At 32.4% G+C, this 25,933-nt stretch overlaps 3 protein-coding genes and 1 non-coding gene across 5 annotated transcripts; 3 read left to right on the plus strand and 1 right to left on the minus strand.

The window, feature by feature from the left end:
- On the plus strand, positions 206 to 3,347 carry LOC109328728 (thylakoid lumenal 17.4 kDa protein, chloroplastic-like). 2 transcript variants are annotated; one of them, XM_019562320.1, is made up of 4 exons: positions 206 to 382; positions 767 to 912; positions 2,011 to 2,257; positions 2,910 to 3,347. In XM_019562320.1, exons 1-4 carry the CDS (start codon positions 271 to 273, stop codon positions 3,131 to 3,133), a joined length of 729 nt encoding a protein of 242 aa, XP_019417865.1. In that variant the 5' UTR covers positions 206 to 270; the 3' UTR covers positions 3,134 to 3,347. The 2 variants fall into 2 exon arrangements, with proteins under 2 accessions (XP_019417865.1, XP_019417866.1); XM_019562321.1 differs by having other exon boundaries at positions 211 to 382; positions 779 to 912; positions 2,910 to 3,342.
- On the plus strand, positions 3,523 to 3,593 carry TRNAG-CCC. Its single transcript has one exon. It is a non-coding gene; the product is annotated as a tRNA-Gly (tRNA).
- LOC109327387 (acyl-CoA-binding domain-containing protein 1-like) lies at positions 11,163 to 15,902 on the plus strand. Its single transcript, XM_019560509.1, has 6 exons — positions 11,163 to 11,835; positions 12,619 to 12,724; positions 12,896 to 12,999; positions 14,062 to 14,153; positions 15,278 to 15,375; positions 15,542 to 15,902. Exons 1-6 carry the CDS (start codon positions 11,339 to 11,341, stop codon positions 15,719 to 15,721), a joined length of 1,077 nt encoding a protein of 358 aa, XP_019416054.1. The 5' UTR covers positions 11,163 to 11,338; the 3' UTR covers positions 15,722 to 15,902.
- Positions 17,209 to 19,730, minus strand: LOC109327345 (protein PLASTID TRANSCRIPTIONALLY ACTIVE 7). Its single transcript, XM_019560452.1, has 4 exons — positions 19,593 to 19,730; positions 19,440 to 19,496; positions 19,299 to 19,364; positions 17,209 to 17,814 (listed from the first exon to the last, which is right to left on the minus strand). The coding sequence occupies exons 1-4, from the start codon at positions 19,641 to 19,643 to the stop codon at positions 17,479 to 17,481; spliced, it is 510 nt and encodes a 169-aa protein (XP_019415997.1). The 5' UTR covers positions 19,644 to 19,730; the 3' UTR covers positions 17,209 to 17,478.

Genomic DNA, 25,933 nt, shown 5'->3' on the forward strand with positions numbered 1-25,933 from the left:
CAAAATGGAGCATAAAAAATTGTTATTACTCAAAATACCAATTAAAATTCGTGCAAAGTATCATTTTTTTTTCCACACTTAGAACTTTAGAAGCCCCTTCAATTATTTGGGCTGAGAAAGAGGTATGATTTTTTTTTTAATTATTTCTTCTATTTTTAAACAAGTACTGTTATCGTTCCACGTGTCATGCCATGTAACATATTTATCCTCAAATATAAGTGACTACGAAGTGGTCTGAAAGTTCCAAAAACTGAACAGAAAAGAGAAACTATGGCCAACGTTTCAATTCCACTCCCACGACACGGTTTGTCTATACGCTATTCTTCAACCAAGCTCCCATGTTTCAAGACTTCACCTTCAATACTCAGAGTCTCTTCTTCTGGTCTCACTCTTTCTCTCTTTCATTATATTGCTAATATTTTTCCCATCTTATCAAAAATTTGTTGGTCTAGTGATATAAGACTATATTAAAATCTCTAAATAGTTCAAAAAATCGAAAGTTCATTTCCTTATCGCAAAAGACACATCTGAAAAGAATTACTTACGTGAGGATATGGTAATAGAATCAACTAACACTATCTTCAGTTATACCAAAAAATCTTATCCTGTCAATGTCACCCTTAGCTATGTAAAATTATCATCAATATTTATGAAAGTTAACTAGTTAAATTAATTATTTCGTTTTGTTTTATGTTTCTTTTCCTTCTATCTATGAAAGTGAAATTTTCTTTGTTAACATAAAATATGTGTTACTAATGTTTGCTAGTGTGTATTGTAGGAGTGAGTGAGTTAGATGAGTCTGGGAATAAGAGCGAGTTATTTAATTTCAATGGAATTAAGGGCGTGGCGTGTGGCATTCTTGCAGCTTGCGCTGTGAATTCTGCTGCATTCCCTGTTATTGCTGCTGGTCAGGTAACTCAGGTTCTAATCAGTGAGCTTAAATTTTAGCAGGGATAACTTCACTATCAATCTATCAATTTATACAATGATTTTTTTCTCATAAAGTTTGATCTAAGGAAGATAATGAGTATCTCTCGTTATGACTAGAATGAGGAAAGATTGGTACTTTCTTGACAGTTGACACTCTTTGCCAGCTTCCTAAACTTGAAAAGTTGAAGTTTTATTTTTGAAATTGGTAAGGCATCACATACTAAGTGGTGGTCTTGTGTATTGCCTTCACTACGAGCCCAAAAGGCTCTTGCATGAGAGGGTGTGTTAGATATAAAACCAATCATTAGGCTTCACCTAATAGCTGAAGGATGAAGCTTTTGGGAGAATTGGTTCTTGATAGTTGATCTAACTTTGTCGCCCTTATGCTTCTAGTAAAAATAATTCTAGCACCAGGTAGGTATGCATTATTCATGTTTCAAACCCAAAGGGCTCTTTCATGAGTGAATGCCTTAAATATATATCATCATTTATATGTCTTATCTTAGCAAGTAGCGACTTCAGCTTTTGGAATAGTTGGCTATCGACGCTATTTGCTCTCTATAGCCCCACTCCATAGTCTTTTGGTCTATAGACGTCTGATCACATACTAGGATATGAACAAACAAAAAAATCTTGGAGACTGCTGTTGAAGCTAACATGGTTGTTGACTTGTCTGTGGTTACAGCTGATAGGGTGATTTTTCTTTGGTTACCATAAGATGGATAGCTTGTTGTTTTAAGGAACATGTGAATATATGATATAATGGTTAGCATTTAGTTGCTAGCAACAAATTTGTTCACATTACATCAATCAGGTTTTAGTTTGTTAGGTGACACCTCATGTAAACCACTGCTGCGTTTGGACTATGATCCCCTCTAATATATGTTTTCCCAGTGCATATTTCATATACATTATTCTTATATTCTAGTAAGATTTACAATTGTTTCAGTTTCTGTAATGCATCATGTTAGTTACAAATGCTATAAAAAGTTTAATTATGTGAAAGACAAATGTGATTTACATTTGTCTTCAAAAGAAGCTGTTGAGGAGAGAATACAATACCTCGTGTTTTCCTTGCAGAGGCTGCCACCATTGTCAACTGATCCCAACCGCTGCGAGCGTGCATTTGTAGGCAACACAATTGGTCAAGCAAACGGTGTATATGACAAACCATTAGATCTCCGGCTTTGTGATTTCACTAATGAAAAAACCAACCTGAAGGGGAAGTCTTTGACTGCAGCACTCATGTCAGATGCTAAGTTTGATGGTGCTGACATGACCGAAGTTGTAATGTCAAAGGCTTATGCTGTTGGTGGCAGCTTTAAAGGTAACATTTCTCTTACTCCTGCAAATTCAACCAAGTCTTAGCTTGACAAATTCTCAGCATAAATGACTTTTTGTTTATTCAGAGTAAATGTTTTTTGTTGAGAGACATCTTCTAAGCTTGAACGGTAAATGGATACTACTATGACTACCTGATAATGACCTCTATAATTATTCTTCTTTCACAATACCAGATATACAAAACCATTTGTGTGACTTAAACTTTACTCAACAACTCAAGTGTTCAGGACAAATAATTATGACATGGAGTCAAAGCCTCAATAACCAAGTGGTCTCGAGTTCGATTTATTCAATTCTGGGTATTATTCGCGATTCGAGCCCAAAGAACTATTTTGTGAGAAGACATGCTCGATATATAAAATCATGTATATGTCTTCGACTAAAATAATGACTTATGGTTACAACTTTGTAATAACCTGTAATATCATACAAACTAATCCAACCCCTCACCAATTTGGCTTTCATTTTTTGAAAGTGGTCTGCCACAAAAGATAAATTTATATGGAGCTTGTGGGATATTTTAAAGAATACAATGTCAAAAGTATAGTACTACATGTCAACATGTAAGTATAAATAGTTTCATAGTATTTGCCATATGGACAAGATAATAACACAAGGATTTTTTTTATTTGCAGGTGTGGACTTCTCAAATGCGGTGTTGGACCGTGTTAACTTCGGGAAAGCCGATCTTCAAGGAGCTATATTTAAGAACACGGTATTGTCAGGATCAACCTTTGATGATGCTAAGCTAGAAGGTGTAGATTTTGAGGACACTATCATAGGTTATGTTGATCTTCAGAAGTTATGCTTAAATAAGACCATAAATGATGAAACAAGAGCTGAACTAGGATGTAGATGATGAATGACCAAAGTTTTCACTGGTCATATTTTTTTTCTTACTGTAAGCTGCTATGCCATGACATATTTTGGTGAGGGTAGCTAGTATATGAGTGCTACATGCAAAAGCAAATTGAGTTATTTGCTTTTCTATACAATGATTTTGTATGCTCTTGTATTTGATATTTATCAAGAGATTGAAGACAATGGTATAATCAATCACTTGTGTTTTTAATTATAATGTTCAGTTGTTTTTTCTTTCCAATATTGTTAAAATTTTAATTTCCCCGAGTGAAATGACCTTTTTTATTTTACTGTTATTATCAATATTAAATACTTGAATTTATGAACCATATTTTCAAACTACATCAAACATTGATTAATATTAAAGTTTAACAAACTTATCATCAAGCGCATCTGGTGTAGTGGTATCATAGTACCCTCCCACGGTACTGACCAGGGTTCGATTCCCTGGATGCGCATCATTTTAATTATTGAAGTCACTTTTAGTTTTACCAACCCATTTATTCTTTTGCATCTCATGTTTCGTGTATAATTGACTGCAACGAAATACCACACTTCCTTCATTTCATTTATTGTATAATTTTGAATTTGCAATGTTAACATTTTTGAGTTCCTTAGACATTTGTAATGATAATTTATCCCTACAAAATACTACTACACTTCCTTGATACATTACATTTTTTAGTTCCTTCTTAAACATGGGTAATGATTAGCAAAATCTTATAAAATGATATATTTTTTATCAAAATACTCCTAATAACTAATATACTATAGAATAAATGAAAAAAATAGGGAGTAGTATGGTTGAGGCAAATGCATTGATAAGTGTGTATTAATAGGTTGAAAAGGTTTTATAAGCTTTGGGATGTTCCTTTCTTCTGGGTGCCTCAATCTTTTTGAGGCTGGTTATTTGAGAACTATAAAGGTTGAAATGGCTTATTAGGTATTTTCTTATGATTTATGAACTATCAATCTTAGTATCTTGAATTTTATGATTCTCACGCATAATATAAAACAAGGATACAAAGTCATACTTGAATTCACGTTCTCTTATCTAATCCTTTGATATACCTTTTGAGAGAGTTTTGGTATGATGGTCTTCATCGACCAAATCCTTAATTCCTTTTGGGACATTCATTTTCTCTCTCATAGGGAGAGGTGAAAACTATTTGTGATTTGGTGTCTTGGGGAACATAATCGTATCTTATTTGTTAACTTATAGGGTTCTCATTATCCCCTATATGTCAACTGTTTGTGTATCCACTCATTAAACACATATCCATTATAGGTTTTAGAAATCTTTTAAGTTGTCAGTAATCAGATCACTTGTCTTGTAACCCAAAAATAAATAGTTGATATAGTTGTATTAAATATATGATGCTCGCCTTAATTAGAAATTATGAATTTCTAACAATCTCTCACTTGAGCTTCATATTTTCCCTAAAACAATTATATAACATATTTTTTAGGCGCACATCTGTATTCTATTTATATTTAAACTTCTCATTAATACAATTTGGTTCATATCATATATCAACTATGGAACTATTGTGGCCTTCATTACATTCAATTGTGACTCGACCACGATGATCACCATACTATATACTAAATAACATAGATCAAATATAGATGAGTGACATGATGCAATGTGATCTCAAACATGTCTATTTCCAACTGGTTCTTCTTTATTCTTTAATGAGATCAATCCAAAGTCTTTCCTGGCAACATAATAGTTACAATACACAAGTTCAAAACAGAATAGTAAATCATCAACTTTATTATACATAAAACTGTATATAACATCCAAAGTAAATCATAAAATATATAGACTCCCACTAAACTAAGGTATCTTTAGGAACAACACACATACGAGCAACATGTTCATGAAAGACTTTAGGTACCAAACCATTAGCTAGTGGATCAGCTAGCATAAAATTTGTCCATATATGTTCTATGGAAATTTGTACATTTTGAACCCTTTCTTTATCAACCAAAAATTTAATGTCAATAAATTTTAACTTTATAGAACTTCTATTATTGTTGGAGTAAAGAACCGCTGACTTACTATCACAATAAATTATTGGTGGTCTTTTAGTATTATTAACCACACGTAAGCCAGTGACAAAATTTCTGCAACCATATGTCATGGTATGATGTTTCAAAACAAACCATGAACTCTGCAACCATGGTTGAAGGAGCTATGAGCGTCTGCTTAGCAGACTTCCAAGAGATAGCACTTTCAGCCAAGATAAACACATTTAGGATTATCAATCAAATCATTTACTCTTGTTGTACGGTTATCAATCAAATCATTTACTTGGATCTTTCTATCCAATCGCTTCGCAACAACCCAAGGTGAATTCCAGAAACCCCCAAGAATCCTAATACTACTCTTGTGAATTAGGATTCTAGTTTGAATAATTGAATGATCAGATAGTTGGGTTCATCTCACAGTCCTTCCTCAATGTATCTAAGTGGTGTAATTTATTGGCCAGACAACTTACACGAATAAAACTCAGTTTAATTATTCAAATTACAACACTCAATGAAATAGAAGTAAAAGCAAATATTTATTGAATATAAAAGGGCATAACCCCAATCCTAGAAACAAAGAGAATTACTCACTCATGATGGTGAAGAGAATACCAAATTCTAAATTAGAGAATTCTAATGTAATTTTATTCATTGAGTGTCTTAAAAGAGAAATAAAAGCTAAAAACAATCCTAAAGTCCTAATTATGTCCTAAAATACAAGTTAAATGCAATGCAAATGTAGCATAATTTCACACTCATCAAATCCCCTCAAGCTTATCTCTTGTTTGTCCTCAAGCAAGTATTATGTCTAACTTTCATAATCATGTATGAATGATGATATAGAAACCATGACCCAAAATAACAAGCAATCTCATATTAGTTTTGAAACAATCTAGACATCAAGACAAGACAATCATAAATAAATTTGATTCAAGCTAAGTTTTTGAGTCATAACAACTACATGAATTAAGGTCATTCTTCTCTCATCACTCTCATGTGTTTCAATGTCATAGTGTTTCGCTCAAAAAATTTCATGAAATTAAATTACCATAGGTTTGATTATAGACCACATCGCCACCGACTGTATTTGAATGCATGCAAAAATCAAGAGGTCTTTAAATGGTTGTAATGAGACCAAGGTGAATGATTTAAGGTGAGATAATAAAAGAAATGGTACTTCAAAAGGCTTATAAATGTTTTCCAAAATACTTAAAAATTTTAGACATTTGATTGAAACATTGAGATTCTCTTAATAGGTCTTACTTTATCATATGATCTTTTTTCAATCAACGTTTTTTCTTACAACACACTTTTTCAGTCTCTTCTCTTTTAGTATACCTTGTATTTCTTTTTTGTTTTTGAGATTTTCTAAAAGAGAATGGGTGAAATTAATTTATTTATTTTCTTTTTCACTTTTTTATGGATTCTTTCATCATACGTGACTTTTTTATCTTTCTCATTGCTCCAACCAAACATCATAAAATACCCCAAACCCTCATTTGAGTAGCCATGAAAAATCATTAAAGTTCAGACTCAAAAGTGGGCAACTAATGAATTTTCAATGTTTATAGCAAGCGGTTGAAGGTCAAAGGAAAAAGTTATACTTGCCTCTATCATTTTAATGCATACAGACAGACTTCAATCTTGAAACGGTCACAAATCAAATTCTAGAATGTACAATCATATGCACACATGAAAGAAAAAAGGGTTTTATGCAATTGTCAATTCAAATCAGAATCCTTAATGTGTTTGGCCCAAGTTTCTCACATTTGGTACATTCAGTAGAAGTTATGAAACAAAGACCTTTATTTAACCAAATTTAATTCACAATTGTAAAATCTAATATCTTTCATGTTATTATTTTATTAATAGTTTTTTTCTTCAATTTGGGTCACAGATCAACCGTCATTATTCATGCATATGTTTTTCATTTAAAGAGCAAACGGATAACACACAGAACAAAGTAGAGAATAGATGATATATGAAACTTATGCGAAATGAATGATAATATGAATATTCAACCTAAAAAAATTAAAATTTATATGGTATGCATGACATGTATGAACTATCTAAATGCAAAACTCCCTCAAGCTTAGAAATTTATATTGTCCCCAATGTAAAATCTAAGCAATAAGAGAAAAAAATAAAACTCACGGGTTAGGTAGAAAGTGTCTTTAACTCATGTGTCAATTATAAGTGGTTGACGTCATTGGGTATAGTGGAAGTACCTGCAAAAGAAGAGAAAAAGGTCCCAAATAGTCCATATGTCCCAGATTGACTAGGTGTAAATATCTTGTTTGTATGAGGCAACTAATAGGCATTACCGTTGGCTTCCGATTCTGGTTCCTACTCGTACGGTGGTTCGCAGCGGGGAACAAGATGGCACCGAGAATGGTAATCACATTCTCTATTTCGGTTACCTTTTTTAATCTCTTATCCTTTTTATTCAATTTTACAGCATGAACTTAGTCGGTCATATGCAACAGATTTGGACAAAAAGTTAGTCGACAATTAATCATAATATCTTAAGGTTATTACGCTGAATCATCTATTTCGTTCTTAATTGAGCATATATATGTATATTTCAGTTGGAACCGATTGAATGAAAAATATGTGTTTTATGCATATGATATGGTTACTGCACGTATTAATTCCAATGTGTGGTACATAATAATTAAAATGCATTACTGTTTGTAGTTATTTGCGTGAATAGGGTGAATATATTACCTGAGTATATGCCTTATCCTCTTTGAAATTTGAGTGTCAATCCTTTTGGATGTTCCTTGTGTATTTGTTGTATACTCTCTTTTCTGATTGAGATATCTTGGTTTTTATCACTATTGTCTGTTGCAATGTATGTGTGCTGAATGCTCTCTTTCTTTTTGTGTTATGATCTCCTTCTGAATTCTCTATGTTCTAGTCTCCGTTACAGTGTCTATGTGTATGCCCTGAATGTTCTCTTTTTATCACTATGCGGTTTGTGTGTGTATGCTGATTTTGGATAATCTCTCTGGATGCTTTTTTTTCTCTCTGTCGTTGGGTGTTCTCTTTAAAACTCTTTGGATTGCAATATTTCTGATTTTTTTCACATGTGTAACTGTACGCTCTCTGATTTTTCTTATAGTGGTGTATGTGTATCTCCCCTCTGGTCTTCAGTGCTGACCCCTTTTATAGCTGGTTATGGGTCACTAGTTGGCTTTTGAAAACCCTATGATCTATGAAAAACATGTAACTTGCCATGATCTGTTCAATTTCTGATTTAATGCATTTGAAGTTGTCAATGAATATGGCCATTTAGTAACTGAAATAATTCCAGATTTGTGTCCTTTTCAGATTTTCTTTTGTAATCAACGGCTCACTCCTTGGATCAATCCCATGAATGTTTTTGATATTTATATGTTTGCATTTGTTGATTGCTCTGATTGTTCCCTAAATGATTACTCTCTCTGAAACTACTCAATAATTAATCTTATTCATGTTGATTGTGAGTCTATGTAACTGTTGAGAGGTTCTTTGTCTGCTAATGATTGTAACAGCTATGATTCCCTATTAATACGACCTTAATTGCGCCTTTTGAATTTTCTTCTTAATTACTCTCCTCTATAATTGCTAATTACTGCATTACTGACTGTAACTGAATGTAAAACCAATGATTTATGCTTGCAATTGTGCATCCTTTCTGATTGTGACACTCAGATGGATCACTCTTTCTTCCTTTGGTTGCCTTTTGAACTCAAAAATAAATAATGCTCTTTATGGTCTCTCTTTTACTCTAGCTTACTCGGAAACACACAAAGGTTAATGATTTCTAGTTCAAGTTCTGGTTTTGAGCAAGCTTGGTAAGATGGGGTATCTTTGTATTTTGTCTTGTTCCATTACTGATACTTTTATCGCTGATATTGTTGGCTGCAGCTAATAATTTCATTGACGACGCTATTATTGACTCGGCTTATTCATCATCATTTTCATCTCCCTCAGATAAAATCAATGGTGGTGTTTCACTAATGTCAACTTTTGAATATGATCACCAAATAAATGACGAGTCAATGGTTTTGAATATGATGGAACTTTGGTATGTTTGTTCTTCTTCTAAATGAAAAGAAAATGGTTAAAAGTGAGACCTAATCTTTTGCTAACAATTTCATTCAACTCAATTTCACCAGGGAATCGGTTCTCCTCCAGCTTGGAAAACATCAAGTCACCATTACAACATACTTCAAAAGCACCCGAACTTTGTAGGAAGGATTGAAGGAAATTTCCAAGAAGCCAAGTGCTTGCAATGCTTCTAATATATTTGCACCTTTTTGCAGGCTAAACCAAAGCAGATGATAGAACCATCAAGGAAATAGATGAGATGGTGAAGAGCATGCAGTCCCCTACGATAACCCTGAACCATTCTTTGACTTGAAAGTAGACATATTACAATGTTATAGCCCTTTAACATATTTTTTAGTGATAACCATGTGATCATTGTATCATTAGATTTAGATTCGGATTTTATTTTTATTCTTGCAAGGTGTACCCTTTGTTGGTCTTGAGGACCTTTTACCTTAGGTGCCATCGCATTAGGCTTGTCCAAATCGACATAATATTGCAAATCATTCATACAATTTAGAAAGCTAGTATGACTTGTGCTATTTATGGACAAAAGAATTATGGCTTGAATCAATGTGCACTTTAGAAGTACCATATTTTTCTTTGAACTAGCCTTCTTGGATTATAAATGTATTGATAGGAAATTATAATGGATTGGGTCCCAATTGATTGTTAGTCGGTGCAGTGCGAAATAAATCAATGAACACCATTCGTGCACAAAAAGGTTAAAAGTGAGTTGCATATAATAATTCCAAGCTACAATGATGTGGTTCATTCATGATACCATATGCATATGACTCATTCCCGAGAATATTAATTTGTAACTTCATTATCCAAAAAATCAAGAAATGATGTTTTATTTTGTACAAGATAAAAGTAAATGTAGGACGAAATTGAGTGTTCACACCCATTTTTCTTAAACTTAAAAGTCAATTAAAAGAAAGAAACATAAGCAGGAAGTGAGAGTTTCTAAAGTAAAAGCTCAGTTGTTTAGGAATTTTATTTTTTAACTTAAAAAGGTCACTTTTAACCAACAACATAAATGATTGCCAACAAATTGTGAGTCCAATTATGTATGATCTTACTAGATCATTAGATATTATATTAGCCTAAAGATTAAATGTTTGATTTTTAGAAATGATACTTATTGAGAGAACAACCACACACATTAAAAGATATTAGTTTTTTATTCATAAGATGGATAAAGATACTCTTGATTATATAAAAAATGTTTTGTGATAATGATAGTGATAATAAAGGCAGCAACATAAGTAATAATAGGAGCATCAATGATACAAAAAGTGATAATAATATTGATAATGAAAGAGGAGACAATGAGACGATATAATTGATAATTTCTATGAAGTTGATAATAGAGTGACGAGTGTCACTAGTGAGGTTGGTGAAAGAAAAATTGTAAGGTTAAAATAAATAATAATGATATATCATCTTACAAATTCTCGTATAAGCTGTTAAATTTAATATGAGGATTTAGAAAGTCTACACATTAGTTTTTTTAAAGTTGTTTAATATAATATTTTATTTATTTGAAAAATGTAACTCATTTTAAACAAGGTAAGTATTAATTAAAAGTTAAAGATATCATTATCTTTCTTTAAACGAACCATTAAACTTTTCTATATCTAATAGAAGAAAAGATGTATCCACTATAGTGTAAGAGTTTTCTACATTATCAGTGTATATATAATATTTATTTTCAATTATTATTGACTTTTAAGTAAAAGTAATATAAGTAAATGACATATAATATATTAATTATATAAATATTTACATTATTAATGCATAAACTCATCAAATAATTATTAGAGTTTAGAGTTATCAATAATAAACAACTAACCAAAGCTCACTCCTAAATCCTAATGAGTTGAGTGTGTAAAAATAACAAGATCCCCGCAAAGCACCTGATAACTTTCCCGGTTCACATTTCTCTGAATATTCCCTTCTCAATCTTCCTCTATTTCCACACTCTCTCTAAAATCGATGATCACTTTCTAGGGTTTTACATTCTTCTATATTTCTAGAGTTTCAATTTCAACATTTATATATAGCAACTATGGGAGAATGGTTACCTCTTCTTCAATCCATCTTCATTGGTCTCATCATTTCTTACCTCATCGCTAAGCTCATTTCCTTCGTCATCTCATTCAACCACGAAAACGTCACCGTTTCATCTACAACTAACACTACTGAAATCAAACCAAACCAACTCGATGATGTGAAACAAAACGACGTCGTTTCTGAAATAAGTCAACCTTTTGAAGCGGAATCGGTTATAGCTGAGCAAGGAAGTGTGAGAAACGACACCGATGTGGATGATGATGATGGTGATCGCGATGATGATGATGATTGGGAAGGGGTAGAAAGTACTGAACTTGATGAAGCTTTCAGCGCCGCCACGGCTTTTATCGCTGCCTCCGCCGCGGACCGGTTGTCTCAGAAGGTTTCGAATGAGGTGCAGCTTCAGCTTTATGGGTTGTATAAGATTGCCACTGAAGGTCCTTGTAGCACGCCTCAACCTTCGCCTCTTAAAATGACCGCTCGTGCCAAATGGTATTAACTGATTTTCGTGTAACTTGTTGAAACGTGCTTTTTTTAGTGCTGAATTTGGTTAGAGTTACTGTAGAGGGGGGAAAGGAAAGAGCTTTAACTGTTTACAATGTGTTTAAGGAAATGGTAATAGAGTAATAATAATAAATGATTGGAATCGTTGTCACTGTTCCATTTGTTTGGGGTTGAGTGGATTGGGTTTATTTGCATTTTGCATTACTAGAGCCGGATTCAAAAATAGAAATTTTTGTATTAGTGTGCTTTTAATACTTTGAAAATCCAAACTTTGCACTTTCCAGTAACATGACCCTTTCTTTTTTGTTTCTTTTTTCCTTACTTTGAGGCATTAGTTACACTGGAATGTTGGGTTTTACTATGTAGTGTCCTTACAACATTTGTTAAGCAATCAAAACTAGATATAGGATCTTGCCAATAAATGCTCCTTAGGATAGTGGTTTAGGAATCAAATATAAAGAGTCTTTTTTAGTCAGTGGTGTATTTAATATATTAGAAAAAAATACCACTTTCCAAAAACGATTTCTTTCTTTTGAAGTGCACTAGTTAGCATTTGATCTATATAAAAGCTTTACTTTTACTAATTTGGATTGCAAAATCATGAAATGTTTAATTTAGGAGCCTGATCATGATGTGGGGAATATCTTATGCCTATTCCGGACTATTGTACCAAGTCATTTTCCCTAATTGAGTAACTGATTTAAATAAAATGGTTTTCTTCTTTGTTTGATGATATAGTGTTTTTGTATAATAATTTTCACTTTCTGACAGGCAAGCATGGCAAAAATTGGGTGCTATGCCTCCTGAAGATGCGATGCAAAAGTACATTGATATTGTGACAGAGCTATATCCTTCTTGGCTTGATGGTTCATCTTTGGTGAGCTAATAAGCTGTTTCTTGTGCTCTGGATGGATCAATCATACTTCTTTCATCAGAAGGAAGAAAGTTGTATTTATATTTTAAAATGGAAGTTGTATGTTCACTTACGTGCTTTGTATGTTTATTTTTTTTTCTTGTCTCTACCTAACTCCATTTGTGTCTGTAACAGAAGAGCAAAAGTGGCGATGGTGGTGGCTCTAGTTCAGATGCTAAGGGACCGATGGGACCAGTATTTAGCACTTTTGTTTATGAAGAGGATTATGGAAGTGACTTGTAAGATTTCTAAAGTTTTAAATTGTGTGATTCTTAATGCATATATGTCGATTTCTAGATGGCAATTGGCAAGGCATCACTAATTTGTTATGTACGAATTTGTTTACATGGTATTAAATTTTAATTGCATGAATCTTTCTCTGCTGCATCTTTCCAGTAATAAGACTATTGCTCACTTGGGGTGCCAAGGCTTTCCCTCCTGTTCTTTAGTTGTGTTTAAGTTGACATGACTCTTTCTTTAGGCTTTGATTTGTTCCTTGGCAGTTCCCACTTCTTATCTTGGGTCACTTAATACCTTGGTATCTGTAGTTTTACTTAATAAAAGTCATACTTCATTCTGGTAATATTAATGTCATCCTGTACTGTTTCTGAGGCAGTTGGTTCATAGATTGCTTTTCTTTATATTCTCTTCAACCCAAAAGTACCATTGGTAATTTTTGTTGTTTACCACAGCTCTTTCTTAAAATAGACTAAGCGAGCCACTGCATATAATTGCTCTTCTTCATAAATAGTATACACACAAATCGATGAGAGGCCTTACAATTTAAAATGTGCCAAAATGAATATGTTATTTTAGAAGAACGGGGAGAACCTATAAGCAAATTTAATCGTAGCAATAGAGGCTTCTTTCTACTTGTCAATCCATTCACGAATATATGCAAACTTCATCGTCACATGATGCAAACTGTAGCGAAGAAGCTCTGGCATGGCTTTTCATCCTTCTCCCGATTATACTAGCACAAAACTATAAATCCCTCTCCATTGTTTATTTGAATATGTATACTTGTTATGGCCTCTTTCTTGTGTTAACAATAATCAGTATTCAATTATCACCAATCCCCTCCCATTTTGAGTGTGGTTCTTCCCTTAAGCTATTGACATCTAAGGGGATTTTAAGGCTGATCACAAGGTTGTTTCAGTTATAAATCAAACATGATTTTTTTACCAAGGACATATTGTGAATAACCTTTGGACAATGATATAACTTAATATCAGGATGGTTTATCGTCAAAAGGTATTAGTTTCATAGATATTGATGTTTTTTCGTATCTTCCTTCACAGGAAAATGGATGCCATTCATGGATTTGCTAGGGAAGGAGATAAGGCAAATCTGCTGAATTGTATTGAAAATGGCGTTTCAGTGAATTTGAAGGGTGTGTTATATGCAGCGTTTTGCTTTTACAAGTTTATACATTATTCTCAAGTATGTCAATATTTTTGTTGTCTGGTTTTTAGATGGACCAAGATCCTCGTAAAAAGCTTGTGCTTGGCCTTAAGAATAAGTAATACATATTTCCTAAAAGAAAATAAGTAGTACAAGTGCTGATTAATATCCTACCTGTTTTCAGCAGCATTGCTTGACAAGCCTCACATGAGAAAATGTATCCTTGACTCCCAGAGTTTTTTTTTTAAATTTACTTCAGTTCTATGCATTTGTAAAACAAAAGCCCTATTAGTTTTATTGAAATTTTCTTTCCTATAAGAATTTGGCTGAGGGGCAGGACAAATTGAATCCATTTCGATGAAATATTTGAATTGGTGGGTATATGTATTATGTAGTATGTAATCTGTTTTGAAATAATTCATTACAGAAGGCCTATTCAAAGATACAAAGTTGATAAGTAACTGATGTGACATGAAAATGAATATAGGATTTATTTTATGGATTTCATTTGCACTTCGTATCTCTTGCACCTATGTTCTTGGGAGGAGTAATATTACCATTGGTTCGCTGTTGTTGTTTTCTAATTTTTTTTCTTCGTTAATGGTAAACTTTAGTCATAGTAAGGAAAGTAGCTATAATGACACTATAATAGTTATTGTCTTTCTGAACACATTTCCTCGATGAATTACTGATTTTATGAGCAACTATTTGTAAGTCAATCATTCAAATTTACATATGAAATTAGAAGTTGAATGGCCACTATAGCATGAGAGAACAAATCTTTTAGGATTCCTTGCTCATTTGGAAGTTTGTAATTATCTTGTAGAGGATATAGAGAGATTGGTCATCACACATGATATTGGGATAGTAGAATAAATGTTTTTTTTGCTTGATTGCCAATGAAATCCTAGTGTAAGTGATCTTATTGTGGTTGATATTACTGTCACATGCCACAGTGGTTCATCTGTAAGCTACCTACATTTGTAAAGGATCTAAAAGCTTAATAAATAAGAAGTATCTATCTTATCCTTGTGAATGCTACTGTCTATCAAATTAATATTTGTTTTTGACAACTTTTTCTTTCCTCGACATGCATTTCTGTAATGGTTGCAGACAGTGAGGGCCGGACCCCATTACACTGGGCTGTAGATCGGGGCCACTTCGATGTCACAGAGCTTCTAGTTGGCAGGGATGCTGAAATAAATGCTAAGGTATTCAATTATATATTTTTGAACAAGGTAGCACTATTCCGCATAGCATAAGTTGCATAATCTCAAACTTTATCTTAGGCTTTTGAAGATTATTTTATGCTCTTGATAATTGACACCCATGTCCAATTTGCTACTTTATGTTGATCTTATGTTTTCTTTTTGGAAGGATAATGATGGACAAACTCCATTGCATTATGCTGTTATGTGTGAGAGAGAAGCAATAGCTGAGTATTTAGTGAAGCATAATGCAGACACACGTTCAAAGGATAATGATGGCAGTTCCCCGCGTGGCAGCTGCGAGTCAAACTGGCCGTGTCTGCAGCAGCATGTGGGAGAAGTAAATTGATCGATTGTTTGTTTGTTGCTGCTTTTGACTATTATAACCTTACCCAAATCCCTTCAGGATGTGCGTGTCTATATAACTCAATTTTTTTTTATCCCCACTCTTGGTATATACACCCGTTTCACTGTAGTGCTTGGCTGTGCACTGTTTAGGCAATGGTTAATGAAGTATGTTCTATTTTATTGTTGTTTCCTCTGTTAAAGTCTTAATTTTGGCCCTTATTTCATATTTGATGGATAAAAATGCAGGAAAACTATAATTAGTAAACAAGAAAAGGGAATCATTAATGATATCCTTTCAACACCTTATCTGCTTTTTCCTCTTCTTTTGAAGATGATATAGAATTTATAGGGCTTTGTCAAGTCCTCAAATGGTTTAAAATGGGAACCCAGATTACAATAAGATGTTTAATTGATCATGCTCTCACAAGTATGCGGAATCTGATCTATCAAAGGGTGTGGTTTGGTAATTGGTTGATACATGCATGTTTAATGCAGATACTATACTTGCATGGGAGAAAAAGGTATTATTGCCCTTGCCCGAGTAATTTTGCTTGTGTAGGTTTAACTTGTGTACTCGTTTAGGATTTAGGAAAGAGAGCTACACAAGTTTCAGCTAGTATAGTTGAAGAATATGATAAAATAGCAGTAACATTTTCATGACCTTTATTCATTTATTACATGAAGTAAAACTAAACATGTTAAGTGTTGGGGTTTTGTTAACAGAAAGAAAGGAAAAGTATAAGGCAGTGAAGAAGAGAGAATTGGAGGAAGAGAGATGTATGAGTGGAATGTATATTCATTATATACACAGATTCAATTATGCCATTTATAGTAAGCAAAGTATAACTAACTTTTGAATCTATCAACTACTTTCTATACTTGGAAAGTCTTAACTAACTCTACTTTAGTTACATTTATCTCACACTAGCTTAGTTACAACTCTATTTCAACATTAAGTACATCATGGGTGTGTTGTGTTCATCCCTGGCATCTATAAATTTGGCACAATCAGTACGAGTGCATAAAATAAGGTAAAACCAGCTTTAAAGTGTAGTGTTGAAGAAATTAGAAGCTGGATTGTAGCACGTGGCTTGCATATTTCTCACGTCCTAAGTGAAGCAAATTCAAGTGTTCTATGCAGGCATTACTTACCATCTTTTATTATAAAATCATTTTAAGCTTATAATTTTGGTACTTTTATTAGGAAATTTTTTTAAAGTTAGTAACTATACATATTGTTTTTGTTATCAAAAATCAAAATATCATTGTATTGATTGATTGAGTAAAGGTTAATTAATCGTGTAGAAAGAAAAGATAAATGGATCTCATTAATGAAAGTCAATTTTGAAAATATTTGATAAATTTAATAGTACTAATAATATTAATCACATGTTAATTCACGCGAAATTACCTAAAAGGGTCTTCTAAATAGGACCGGAGGTAGCATAAGTTAACTGCTATACAAGAATGTAAAGCATGTTTAAAACAATTAAATCATTAATTCTTCTCGGCCACTGGGGGTTTTAGAGTCCAACTCAAATAAAGGTTGATTTAAAAAACAAATGCAACAGTTCAACTTCTTTGCAATGCTTTCTCAATGTGTAGAAAAAACCATTCCTTGTGGTTTCCAGATAGCATTAGTTTCCATACATCATACAGACAACAACAGCTAAATAGGCACATCAATTGTGCTAAGTGAAGAAAATATGTAAATTCCTATCCCTAGTTTAGGATATTAGCATCACATTTCATCCCAAATTATGGTAATTCTTTTTTCATATAATGAGGCCCAGGCTTAAAGGGGTCAGATTCAGCATATGCCTCTGGTCTGTAAAACCCAGCATCATTCATTCTGTTGCTTAAAACATGAAGAATTGCCTTCTTCTCAAGTCCATAATCATCCATGTTGTTCTCAACATAAGAATTGGCCTCAGCTGCTATCTCATTCACAAAATCAAACCGGTTATCTTCTGATAACAATAACCTCTCTATGTCCATTGTCAAGAGCTTTCCCTGGTCCTTTATCATCCTCACCTGTTCCTCGAGGAAAGGAACACGCTCCATTTTCTGCTCCAAATATTCATCCTCTTTAGTCTGCAATAACATGAATTTTTGCTTAAGCATTCAGGTTAATCAAACATGATGTTAGTTAATAGAGGAGGTTGTTCCATTAGCATGACTCAAGGATACTATAACTCACCAGCACAACCAGACAGCCATTGTGCACTAATTCTATACTTCTTCACTTTGTCAGGTTAATTAGAAAAGAAGAAAGAAAACCATTGCAGAATCTTCATATATATGGCAGTTGTTTTCATTGTGTTCTGATGCTTGAAATATATTACTATAAGAAGTGACACATTGTCTAAGATTGAAATGGAGATGAGAGACCAAAATTATATATTGAACTAAATTTCCTTGTTGCAACTTACCCCAATTAAAAGTACCAATTAGAAGCATCATATGGGCCTTAGGCCCATGAATGTACTAGAGCTTTTAATACTTATGTTTGCTTATCTTCTCTTCTATTTATCTTTTATCTTTTATTTGATTACTTGGGACCAACACTGCCGAAGCATAGCTTCCGCTACACCAACACATTGCATAAACCATGGTTCAGCATAAAATGTAAATTTAGTGAGACATCTATACTAAAAGTGGAGAGACTTGCAAACCATGATAAAAAAGAAGCAAAGATACGAATCAAATTAAATTAAATTATATTTATTATAAGCAAAAAGAAGTTATCTTCCATAAATTGGTATGTCCTTTAATAGCAACATATACCTCAGCATAAGTCATAGCATGTTTACTTGCAAATTCTGTTTCACTTTTCCGATCTACTTTCAAATCGGCAAACCCATAAACCTTTCTACTGTCTAACTTACAAAGTTTCAAATGCTTCAACTAAAACCCTTCCTTTTCCAGCAATTGAACAAAGAGTATGCAAATGTTATGTAAGGAAATACCAATTCCTGGCTTATCAAAGTTGCCCTTAAAGGAGGAACTTCTCCAATTGAGGCCAATGTCCAAACAAGCTACAAATAGAAATGACCCTCACTCTGCAATCCTCACCCTTCAAACCAAAGAAATTTAAACACTTTACAACTTACCAAATACTTTCCCAACAGATTGTCCCACAACTTGCATTAACATTATTGGGGGGAAACTTTTATAGTGTAAACATAATTTGCAAAACTCATAGAGGAAAAACCTTTTTTTTCGATTATTGAGTGAACACCCAAATTCATCCCTGAAAAAAAAAGTGCACCCCCTACTTTAGTTCCTAGGAAAAGAAAAAAACTCAAATGTGGATCAGATTAATACTCTCTAGAACAAAATTTACAGACAAATTAGTCTCAAGCAGATATTATTTTGACTGTCATTTGGAATTTTTAGAGTCCAAATTTGAAAATTTTCATTTCTCAGGTATTAAATTGGCCAAAAAAATTCTTATGGACAAGATCGATATTTACTCTTCTTTTCTTTTTCACTTGGTAATTTTGACAAACAGGTTATAGACAAACATAAATAGAAAAGCCGAAATTGAATGAAAAACAATCTGAAGAAGAAAATACCAATTTTCTTCGCCTCCATATTCGTCTCCCACGACCTGGACCTTGCTTACGCATTTGGGGCATCATCTGCACACACCAACAAAACAAAAGTGATCAATTCGAGATAAACTCAAAGATTGAAAATTTTATAGTTTCTTATACCTTTGAGCTAACGGAGAATCTTGGGCTCCATGAATTTCCAGCTCTTAACTCTATCTTCTGCAACAACAACAACAAATTATATGAAGAGAAAATAAATTGAAATTTACTTGTTGTGAATCAGTGCTATTTCTATGAGAATAAAAGTTGAATTACAGGGAAAGATGAAGATAGAGTGAATGGGTTGATGCAGATAGCCATGGCCATTGTTAGTTACTGTTGTTTGTGTTACTCTTCGCGTTATCTGAAAGAGAAAAACACCACTCTTATTCAAATGTGAATATTGTATTAATATGTAAGTCACATAAGATTTATTTTTTACCTTTTTGAAATTCGCGTAACATTTATGAATCCATAAGAGCAGTGTTATTAAACTCGGACCGGTTAATGACTCGGTCCGAGTACTGGGTCAATGAGTCACTGGTCCAACCACTGGGTCAATGGTTAGACCGGTTAACTCGGTTTACATTAAAATTCTAAAAATTAATGATATTGTATAACAATATTTAATAATTGTATACTCAAAATTTAAAAACATTAGTGTACCTAATTAAAAAATCAATAAAGAAAATTTTAATACTATAAAATGACACAAGCAAGTTGAAAACATTATCAAATAATATATAAATTATACTTTAACTACAACAAAAATGTACAATAAATTTAAAATTTAATTAAACAATAAAGATTTGATTATAACGTAAGATAACAAGTGACAAACATAATTACATATAAATTAAAAATATTTGACTGTTTCACCTCATCAATTTGGTTATTTTTTTTTTAATTTTGATTGACTCGGCTGGTCTAAACGGGCTGATCATCCAAATCATCAGTTTTACGCTTAAACTAACTGAGTCAAACCAATTTTGATACAAAACCGGTTAGATGAGAGACACGAACCGGTTAGATGACCGGTTCATGCTTGAACCGGTCTGACCGGCCGGTTCGAGCCGAGTTTTATAACACTGCATAAGACCTTTTAAATAATACTTTGACATCAATGAGAAACATATACATTGTTAAAAAAATTATAAGTTTAAAAATTTTAAACCAGGCAAGTAATTCCAAAAATTTATAATTAAGATGTGTATTAAATTTTTTAAATCTACTTTTGGAATGAGTGTATTCGCTCTCTTATTAAAAAGTAAGTTATTAAAATAGTTGACAAAATAATTATTTCTTATTAGTATAAAGATAATAGCATGTATTATTTTTAAATATCATTAATCATTCTTTTTAAAAAATCAATAGAGATGTAATGAATTCAAACTATCTATAGTTCTATACTATATATAAAGGCAAAATATGATGTAATTATTACCATAATGTAATTTCACTTTCCTATTTTGTCCTTAAATTTTTTAATTTCTACAAAAAAAATCATATAATCATATTAATCGCAACAAACATATTAATCATATTTCTCACTTTAAGTTAAACGTTATAATAAAACAAAAAGGTATAATATAAAGTATCCCCAATAAAAAATAAAATATAAAGTATATTCAATACAAAATTTTTTTTATTCTCCAAATAAATATATAAAGCTTGAATGCTTGACATTATAAAAGTATAAATGTGGGCTGAGAGACGCGAAGTATTTGTCATCACTAGTTATATCATAATTAAAAAGGATGCATTTTTGTATTAGTAAAACAATTAATTTCTTTTGGAATATAATGTTGTCTCATAGGATTAATCTTGGAACTAAATACAGTATGCAACATATATTAAAAATTAAAATAACAAATATCATCAGTTATAAAATGATGAAAATATTAAAGTCAGAAATAAAAAGTTTAAATATATTTAATCAAATAAATTACATATTTCATAATTAATTTCTCTATGATTTCTTATTTTAAAATTATTTAATGATCAATTTGTTGAATATTTCTTATTAAATATAAATCATTAGACAATTGTTCATTTGTGTAATTCTCATTCGATTAAGCAACTTATTTATCACAATTTTCATAGTTGAAAAAACTTTTTAAACATTTGTATCATTAACTTCAAAAGAAGATAAATTAATAGTAATAATGTGTCTTCCATTTTTAACCAACTTGTCATAAAGATTATTAATTACTTTCAAAGAAGCAAATTCAATATTGTTATGCATTTAAGTCTCAAGTTGATTATCAAACATTGTCAAATCAATTGAACAAAAATCACATGAATAATACTTTGGAAATTTAATCAGTTTTGTCATATCAAAACTAGAGAAGAAATCGGCTAGACTCAAACAAGACATATAAAGAAACAACTCAATATTTGTATCGAAGAAACGGTCATCAAGTTTCTTAAGTTTCATCTCTACAATATTATAAAATAATTCAACACAATTATGTTTATATGTATTCACGAAGTATATCATGTTGTTTATAATAAATCTTCCACTCATAGAGTTATAAGTGGCATATATATTTATTTTTTTTAATTTCATAGTATACATTTGCACGCCCCAAAACATATATAACCCCATCCCTGATTTTCTCTCCCAACTACATATTTATTTAGAGAAGATGAACATACATGCATGTGGCCTTAATAGGCTCTTATAAAGGTGTTAAGCCTCACTTGTGTCCTACCTTTGGGGTTTGGAGCTTCCCTATTCACATCATGGCCTTACACGGTGCAAGAGAACTCTACAATTCTTAATATCATTAAAAAAAATTGTGATTTTCAAAATTTGTAATTATTTCATTCTTGAGCACATTCTCTGCACCATACTCCAAGTGATTGTCATACAAGTGGAATATATTTTTATTGATTAGTCTTCAATATACAATGCACCCTGAGGATCATTTAGCAAACCATATTATCAAGTAAGTCTTACAGATTATCCTTGAATAAACTTTTAGAAATTTATAAAATTTTAATTAAGGTGGACATCATATATTTGATACAATGATATCAGCTATTTATTTCTGGGGTTACATTATAAGCGATCTAATTATTGAGACCCCTTAGATTTCTAAAAGTTGATAACGGATATGAGCTTAATGGTGGATACCCATCAGGTTAACTCATCGGGGATAATGGGAACCATATAAGTTAATGCATAAAGAAGGTTATGGCCCCAATACACCAAATCAAATTTAGTTTTCTCCTCTCCCCATCAGAGTGAAAATGCAAGTCCCAAGAGGAATCAGAGATTTGGTTGATCTCATACCATAAAACCTCTTTTAGAAACGTAGATCAAAGGAGCACATTCAGGAACATGGATTCATGTATGACACTGCACCATTTGTTTCATATATGTGTGTGAGAATCATGAGATTTAAGATCTTAGGATTAGTGTTTCACCAATCATAAGGAATTCCCAACAAGTGGTATCAGAGTTGGCTGAGGTTCTGAATTTTGATGATTCTCCATTAAGGTGTTTTCCCCAAATTTTGTTTGAACCCTAATTCTAATTTGGGAATTTTTTTTGTTCGCTTCCGCTGTAATGTTATGAAAATTGGGAATATCGGAATTGATCATTATATGCATTGTTAATCTCATTATGTGTCAATAATTTATTTGGAATCATGTATATATTGTTATAAGTCTACATTCAACAATCACTGATATTCACGCACTTCATATATTCCAATCCTTGTTTTCAAAAGGAATGAAAACTTCTGTCAAATCATTTCAATATTCGTATTGAAACAAATTAAAATATACATATATAATGGTTATGGTTAATGCTTAAAATTATATATATTTTACTATGTTAGTGTGAGAAAGTGTATATATATATATATAGTGTTATATATATGGTTTAAGATATGCATGATCATATTCGATTTGGAATTTCGATAATGATTTGCATCTATTTTTTACGCATTTCAATGTGGATCTATTTTGCATTTGATTAAGATTACATTCATTTTTATGTGTTGATATAAATGTAAGATATCTTTTTTGATTTGTAATTATATTCTGGGATTAGATTTGTTAATCATAAAAGATATCAAATCTGAAGGTTTTAATTCCAAGATTAAATTTTTGCAATGGGCCCATATTGTTTATTCTTTTGTCTGGTAATTATTTTGAATTAATTGATGCAATATGTTGCCAAAATAACATCTGTTGTGGAAATTAATTGAAATTACACAAATGAATATGATATTATTTATGCGAATTGTGTTCGGCCCAATGGAAGACACAATTTGGTCAAATAATAACATATATGTCATGATAAATATGTAACAATTATAAAAAAAAATTATGTGAATAATAGTCGCTCCAAAGAAAGGCTATTGTTTGACATAATTAATTGTTAACATTTGATCATTACATTGAGAGTACCACTTACAAATTAATTTCTCTGTCCAAAGACTAGAAATTAATGTTGTGCTAGGTATCTTGTGATGAGTCTATTATGTGAACATGTCTAGTTTTTTGTATGTATTACATGACTTGTTTGTTTAGATTTGAACATGTTATTAATTCTTTGTTATGTGGATTCAGTATCTTTTACCAATGCTGCAAATTTTTTTGCTCAAATCAGTAATATCTCATTGCTGAATGGGACAAACTTTAAGGTCTGGAAGGAAGTCGTAGAAATTATTCTCGGCTGTATGGATTTGGATCTGACACTTTGTGTGGAGAAACCCATTTCCATTGCAGAAAACCTTGATGAGGCTAAAATTGAGAAATGAGAATACTCTAACCGAATGTGTCTGATGATCATACAATGCTATATTCCAGATGTGTTTCGGGGCTCTATATCTGAGGGTGAAAGTGCAAGGAAGTTCATTGAAGAAATAGAACAATTCTTTACCAAGAATGAAAAGACGGAAACGAGTAACCTTTTGGCTAAACTCATCTCCATGAAGTATAAAGGCAAAGGGAACATAAGGGAGAAATTATGGAGATGTCTAATCTCGCATCAAAACTCAAGTCACTTAAGTTAGAGCTTGGTGATGACCTGCTCGTGCACTTGGTTTTGATCTATCTTCCTACACACTTTGGGCAATTCAAAGTGAGTTATAACACTCAGAAGGACAAATGGTCCCTTAACGAGCTTATATCTCACTGTGTGCAAGAGGAAGAGAGGCTGGAGAGAAATAAGACTGAAAGTGCTCACTTGGCTATGACCCCTCAAAATAAGAAAAGGAAGAGCAATAAAGATGCTGTGAAAGGGTATTCTCAGCAAAAGAAATTGAAGAGTAATGAGGAATTTACCTATTACTTCTGTAAGAAGCAAGGACACGTGAATAAAAAGTGTCCTAAATATGCCTCATGCGTATAAAGAAGGGTAAATTTCTAACTCTTATATGTTCTAAAATTAATTTGGCTTTTCTACCCAATGATACTTGGTGGGTAGATTCTGGTGCTACTACTCACATTAGTATCACTATGCAGGATTGCCTATGGAGCCGACAACCAAATGATGATGAAAGATTCATCTTTGTGGATGATGGCAAAAGGGTTGAAGTTGAGGCTATTGGAACATTTAGATTATGTTTAAGAATTGGTTTCCATTTGGATTTATTTGAGACATTTGTTGTACCGCCTTTTAGGCGGAATTTAATCAGTGTTTCCAGCTTGGACAAATTTGGTTTTTCTTGTTCTTTTGGAAATAATAAAGTTAGTCTCTACCAAAATTCAAATGTTGTTCGTTCTGGTTCTTTAATTGATAATATGTATATGCTTGATGTTTCCAGTTCCACTAATGAAATACTGCAAACAAATGACCGTGGTACAAAACGAAAATTAAAAGAGAATTCAGCCATCTTATGGCACAAGCGTTTATGTCATATATCTAAACAAACAATTCAAAGACTTGTGTCGAATAAAATTCTTGACCCTTTAGATTTATCAGACTTTGATGTCTGTGTTGAGTGCATAAAGGGAAAACAAACAAACAAAAGGAAGTTAGGTGTCGAAAGAGCTAAAGATGTCTTAGAACTAATACATATGGATATATGTGGTTTTTTTCCATATAGCTTCCTGGAATGGACAACATTATTTTATTACATTCATAGACGATTACCCTAGGTATGACTACCTATATGTTATACATGAGAAGTCTTTCAAGGCTGAAATTGAACTTCAACTTGGAAAGAAAATTAAGGCTGTCAAATCTGGTTGTGGTGGTGAATACTATGGCAGATATGATGGATTAGGAGAACAACGTCTAGGCCATTTGCACTTTTCCTCAAAGAGTGTGGAATTGTTTTGTAATACACTATGCCAGGAAAACCTAGCATGAATGGTACTGTTGAGCGATGAAACTGAACTCTTAAGGATATGGTGAGAAATACGATTAGTCATTCTTCCTTACTAGAGTCTCTTTGGGAAGAAGCTTTAAAGACTGAAGTTTACATCCTTAATAGGGTTCCAAGTAAAGCAGTTAACAAAACCACATATGAGCTTTGGACTAATAAAAGACCCAGCTTGAAACACTTGCACATTTGGGGTTGTCCAGCTGAGGCGCGGCCTTATACACCGCATGAAAGAAAACTAGACTCTAAAACTGTTAGCTGTTATTTTGTTGG

This window comes from Lupinus angustifolius, chromosome LG15 (genome assembly GCF_001865875.1).
Source record: "Lupinus angustifolius cultivar Tanjil chromosome LG15, LupAngTanjil_v1.0, whole genome shotgun sequence".
Lineage (NCBI taxonomy): Eukaryota > Viridiplantae > Streptophyta > Magnoliopsida > Fabales > Fabaceae > Lupinus > Lupinus angustifolius.

Coding starts and splice junctions, on each gene's coding strand:
- LOC109328728 (XM_019562320.1), top strand. CDS start 271: ATGGCCAACGTTTCAATTCCACTCCCACGACACGGTTTGTCTATACGC. Junction 383..766: donor ACTCAGAGTCTCTTCTTCTG/GTCTCACTCTTT, acceptor AATGTTTGCTAG/TGTGTATTGTAGGAGTGAGT. Junction 2,258..2,909: donor TGTTGGTGGCAGCTTTAAAG/GTAACATTTCTC, acceptor TTTTATTTGCAG/GTGTGGACTTCTCAAATGCG.
- LOC109327387 (XM_019560509.1), top strand. CDS start 11,339: ATGGGAGAATGGTTACCTCTTCTTCAATCCATCTTCATTGGTCTCATC. Junction 13,000..14,061: donor GAGGATTATGGAAGTGACTT/GTAAGATTTCTA, acceptor CTTCCTTCACAG/GAAAATGGATGCCATTCATG. Junction 14,154..15,277: donor CGTTTCAGTGAATTTGAAGG/GTGTGTTATATG, acceptor TAATGGTTGCAG/ACAGTGAGGGCCGGACCCCA.
- LOC109327345 (XM_019560452.1), bottom strand. CDS start 19,643: ATGGCCATGGCTATCTGCATCAACCCATTCACTCTATCTTCATCTTTC. Junction 19,365..19,439: donor GATTCTCCGTTAGCTCAAAG/GTATAAGAAACT, acceptor TGGTGTGTGCAG/ATGATGCCCCAAATGCGTAA. Junction 17,815..19,298: donor TATGGAGGCGAAGAAAATTG/GTATTTTCTTCT, acceptor ATGTTATTGCAG/ACTAAAGAGGATGAATATTT.